This window comes from Manihot esculenta, chromosome 8, assembly GCF_001659605.2.
Source record: "Manihot esculenta cultivar AM560-2 chromosome 8, M.esculenta_v8, whole genome shotgun sequence".
Taxonomy (NCBI): domain Eukaryota; kingdom Viridiplantae; phylum Streptophyta; class Magnoliopsida; order Malpighiales; family Euphorbiaceae; genus Manihot; species Manihot esculenta.
In genome coordinates this window covers 10294153-10298658 of record NC_035168.2, presented here as the reverse complement: position 1 = coordinate 10298658, position 4506 = coordinate 10294153, and the positions used below count along the sequence as shown (strand labels likewise).

Genomic DNA, 4506 nt, shown 5'->3' with positions numbered 1-4506 from the left:
TTTATTAACCATTCCTTTTTTATGAAAAAATAACTTCTATACGGTTGAGTGGTTAGCTCACGCGTGAAATTGTTTATAATTGGATTGAGCTTAAACCAAAAAAATTAATTAAATTGAATTAAATTAAAATTTTAGTTTTATTTTTTATTTTTTTAATTTAATTTAATTTTTAATTTTAAAAATTTTGATTATTTCAATTTGATTAAATTTTAATAAAAAAATAATAAAATCGAACTGTGTAATGGTAATACTATATTATTTTTGATAATATAAAAAAATTAAATTATAATAACATTAAAATATTTAAATTAAATTTTAAAATATTAAAAATAAAGTGTAAAAAATAAAAAAATTATTAATAAATTCAACCAATCAAATTAAATCGAATTGAATTAAATCAAATCAATTTAATTTAAACCGATTTCTATTTAAAATCAATTCAATTTGATTTTTATAAATATTAAAATTTTAATTTTCAATTTATTTAATTCAATTTATTTTGAATAAAAAAATTGAATGTTGGCTCTAATTGCATGACATTAAATTGTGCAACTGCATACGTATATATATAATTAAAAATTAAATGTAAATTTTTTTCTAAATAAAATATTTAGATTTTATTTAAAATTTGAATTATGGATGAATAATTTCCTTCTATTACTATTATTATTATTTAAACAATTTTCTTTAAAATATCTACATCTAACATTATAATAAAGCAAACTACAATTAAATACAATTTACGATATGATCTCTGAATTTTCAAAAATAAATAACTAAATCCAACTTCCTTTTAGTTTAGTCTTATTTAAATAACATGTATTTAATAATTAATATAAAAAAATTATTATTTATTCTCGTAACAAAACTAATATGTTAATTATTATATTTTAAAAATACATTAAATAGTCCTAAAAATTTATTTCTCTTAAGGTTTAGCATTATAACTGTCGTTAACTTCTCTCAAATTAACAATATTCAGTTGAATTTTTAAAACCATGGTTGCCATTTGGTGTATTAGACTATAATAATAATAATAATAATAATAATAATAATAATAAATATTTTCTTTAAAATATTTGCTACAAAAATAATGAAATTAATAAAATATATAATAAAATAATAAAAGATTAAATAAGTAAATCAAGGTATCGAATTTCAAAATGGAAAGCTTTATAAAGAAGTATTAATGATAAAACACAACGATCAGTCTGAAACCTACAAACAATCTTCTTTCCTGAGAAAATGTTGATTTTTTTTTTCTTTTAATACTGTTTATAATTTAATAGAAACGCAGTCTTCTCTTACATGATTCAAGCGGCAACGCTGGGTAAATGTAACAAAAACCCATTTCTCTAACAATCTCTTCAATCAGGTCTCTGAATATGTAATCTTGCAAAGCCAACCCTATTCTTCCAATTTCTCTACTCTGTCCCCAAGCAATATCCTTGCATACTTCATTCACACTCTCCACCATGGCTTTGCTGCTCCATAAAGGCGCAGCTAAATTTCCGCTGCTCCTTTCACTTGGAATCATCATTTCGCTCTTTATTCTCTCTATCATACTTACGTTGGTGATATCCTCATCCCCTGCGCTCATGATCTTCCATGGTTGTGGCGCTCTTCCTGTACCACAATGCACATGCATATAAATATATTTATTCAAGAAATCTTAATAAAAAAAAAAGGCAAATTTACATTTTAAAAGTTAATTAAATTAAATTTGTTAATAAATTCAAAACCTTTTTAAGCAAAATTTTTAAAATGAATTATATATATATGTATATATTGAAATATATTGTTAATTTATATAAATAAATAAATAAAAAGTGTGGAAAAGAAAGTGTATGGTCTTACTCACAAACAAAGCAGTAATTGTGTCTCCCACTATAAGAGTTGACATACAACAGTGCTTCCGCCCAAAGCAAGAAGCCATGATTGTATAATTGGAATCCTAAACAATGGTCTTTCAAGCTTTGTCCTTTAAATAATTAGGATGGACCAATCTTATCTATTTTCCACTCGCTTGTGCCAACTTTAATCTTTCTTTTCTTATTTTCATTTTTTAACTATAATAATAAAAAAATAAACGACTTTTTTTTTTTAAATATTTTTCTTCCATAGATAAATTTAATATTTTTCAAAATAAACTAAGTCTAAAAAATTAAAAAAAAATATTTATCACTAAATTAAATTTTTTATATATATAAAAATAATTATAAAATATATTTAAAGATTTAGACTGATATATCTAAATAAATCTAAAAGATCTCAAATTAAATTTAAGAGTTCGAAATGAATTATTGCAAACGTCTATAGAGAAATGGAAGAAAGAAAACAAAACTGGGCATTAAAATGTATTGTAGTTTTGTAGCAACGACAAGTTGAAAGTGTTTGGGTTCGCATATGAATAATATATATATGATTTCAAAACAAAAGACAAAAGCAATTAATCTCTTTAGACTCTTCAGGGTGCCAAATAAAAATAAAATTAGTTAATGATAAAAAAAAAAAAAAAAATCTTACCTATATTTGTGTTGTGACGTTTTGAATAAGAGCAGAAACCCGACCGAGTGAACTCGTCCAATACTGACACAGGTCTCGCCGCTTCTAGCTCATCTCTTCCACGGTAATATACTTGAATTTTATCACCTCTATCACCTACGCATTTCACCACCTCAATCAATTTCTTTAGAGTCTGTAAGTCCTCATCACATTTCTCCAGTGCTCCTATGAGTCTTCGTCGCTTCTCTGCCGCTATTGTTGCTGCCGGAATGTCGTTTAGCCCCATAAGCCTTGCCACCAACGCTGGCGGCGAGGATCTCATCTCATCCGGCATCACTGGACTTCTGGGAACAAGGTGGTCAGTGTGGGTGCTATTTTCTTGTGGTGGAGAAGAGGAAGAAGGCTGGGAAGATGACATTGCTGGTGAAGGGAAACCATTTTTCTCCGGTTCTTTCCCTAACAAATAATTTCTAATACTAATTAATTGCTAATAAAAGAGTAGGAAAAAAAAATTTTGACTAGCAAATAAAGAAAAGAAGAGAAAACATACTGGAAGGGAGAAATCTCCGGCGATTATGATATTTGCAAACGAGCTGAAAAATGCCAGACATACATCCAATGGTCTTTGTCGATGGGGGAGTTTCCCGTCGGGATGATGAAGAAAGGAGGAGATCTTGCCGGTTCATTCCTCTACGTGTTTTGCTAAAGAACAATATATTGTATGTGATATAATATATAGTGTTCTCTTTGAATCTACTGCTTCTTGTTTTTCTTGAACGTCTGCACTTATACTTTGGTAACACTAGCGGACAGAGTAATTAAATTGGAAGTAATGGGGGTGTATTTGGTTGGTTGGGTTTGAAAATTGAAAAATCTAATTTGTAAAAAGTTACTATGAAAATCAAATTGAATTAAACGAATCGAATCGATTCATTTTGGTTTGATTTAATTTGAAAAAGTGAGAATCTAAATTAATTTTTTTTTTCAATTTCTCTAATTTTATGATCAAATCAATTATAATGTCACTCAAATTCAATAAATTCATTGATAATTTCTTTAATCCAAATGCAAAATAACTAATTTTCATTCTCATTTGCTCCCAAATATACCTCATCATATTATAAACATAATAATTATTATTCACCTAAAATAAAAGAAATAAAAAATAAACTTGATGCTACATAACATCCACTTAAAGTAAATTGTGAGCTGTCACCACATGTTAGGTCCACGTGGTAAGGATCTGATAAGTGGAAAAAAATGCAGTCCAGTCCAAAGGAAGTAAGATCCAGATATCATAATGACTCGCGGTTGTCGAAGCCGGTCAAAAATAATATTTCCGGTTATCAACAATTTTACAACTGCAGATAGTGGTAAAGGATCGAATCCACAGAGAATTGAAAACTGACAGAGCATATTTTAGACCATATTATCATAATCTTAATGATGTTTATTTGCACTTTTTCTACCTAATTTGGTGGTTTTGTTCATGTTTTGCAGAAACTAGGTGTGAAAAGACAATCTGGAGAAAATGCTCTTAAAATTGCCAAAAAAGTGCCAAATATGGAAAGTTCCAGAAAATGAAAGTTTTCATATATGAAAAGTTCCAAATAAGGAAAGTTTTCACATATGCAAAGTGCCAAATAAGGAAAGAGTCAGAAAGCACAGTTAGCAAACTGTCCGAAATTTGAACTGCAGAATCTTTCCTGTCTTATTTAGAACATGTGCCAAGAAAGGAAAGTTTTCAAATAAGTCAAGTTTTCAGAAAAGGAAATGTAATACCCGGCTAGACTCCGGTATCGGAATTCCTACTGTCCGGTGGAATCTCGGATGTCGGAAACCTCTAGAAGGGTAAAATCATGTTTTTATAAAATGTTTTAATGTATTTCATGGGTTTAACCAAGAAAGAAATTAAGTTTTGAATGAAAATAGTCTTGAGAGGAAGACTCAAGTTCGGCCGCCGAACATGCATGCACTTCGGGAGTGCTTTAGGCCCCCGAA

At 28.2% G+C, this 4506-nt stretch overlaps 1 protein-coding gene across 4 annotated transcripts; it reads right to left on the bottom strand.

Annotated features, from left to right (window-relative positions):
* Positions 1-1154: 1154 nt before the first annotated feature.
* LOC110621374 lies at positions 1155-3307 on the bottom strand. Of its 4 annotated transcripts, XM_021765639.2 has the most exons (4): positions 3056-3305; positions 2527-2961; positions 1522-1626; positions 1155-1491 (listed from the first exon to the last, which is right to left on the bottom strand). In XM_021765639.2, the coding sequence occupies exons 1-4, from the start codon at positions 3189-3191 to the stop codon at positions 1283-1285; spliced, it is 885 nt and encodes a 294-aa protein (XP_021621331.1). In that variant the 5' UTR covers positions 3192-3305; the 3' UTR covers positions 1155-1282. The 4 variants fall into 4 exon arrangements, with proteins under 4 accessions (XP_021621331.1, XP_043814830.1, XP_021621332.1 ...); XM_043958895.1 differs by having other exon boundaries at positions 1155-1626; positions 2527-2981; positions 3056-3307; XM_021765640.2 differs by having other exon boundaries at positions 1155-1626; positions 2527-2975; positions 3056-3307.
* Between the last annotated feature and the right edge of the window lie 1199 nt (positions 3308-4506).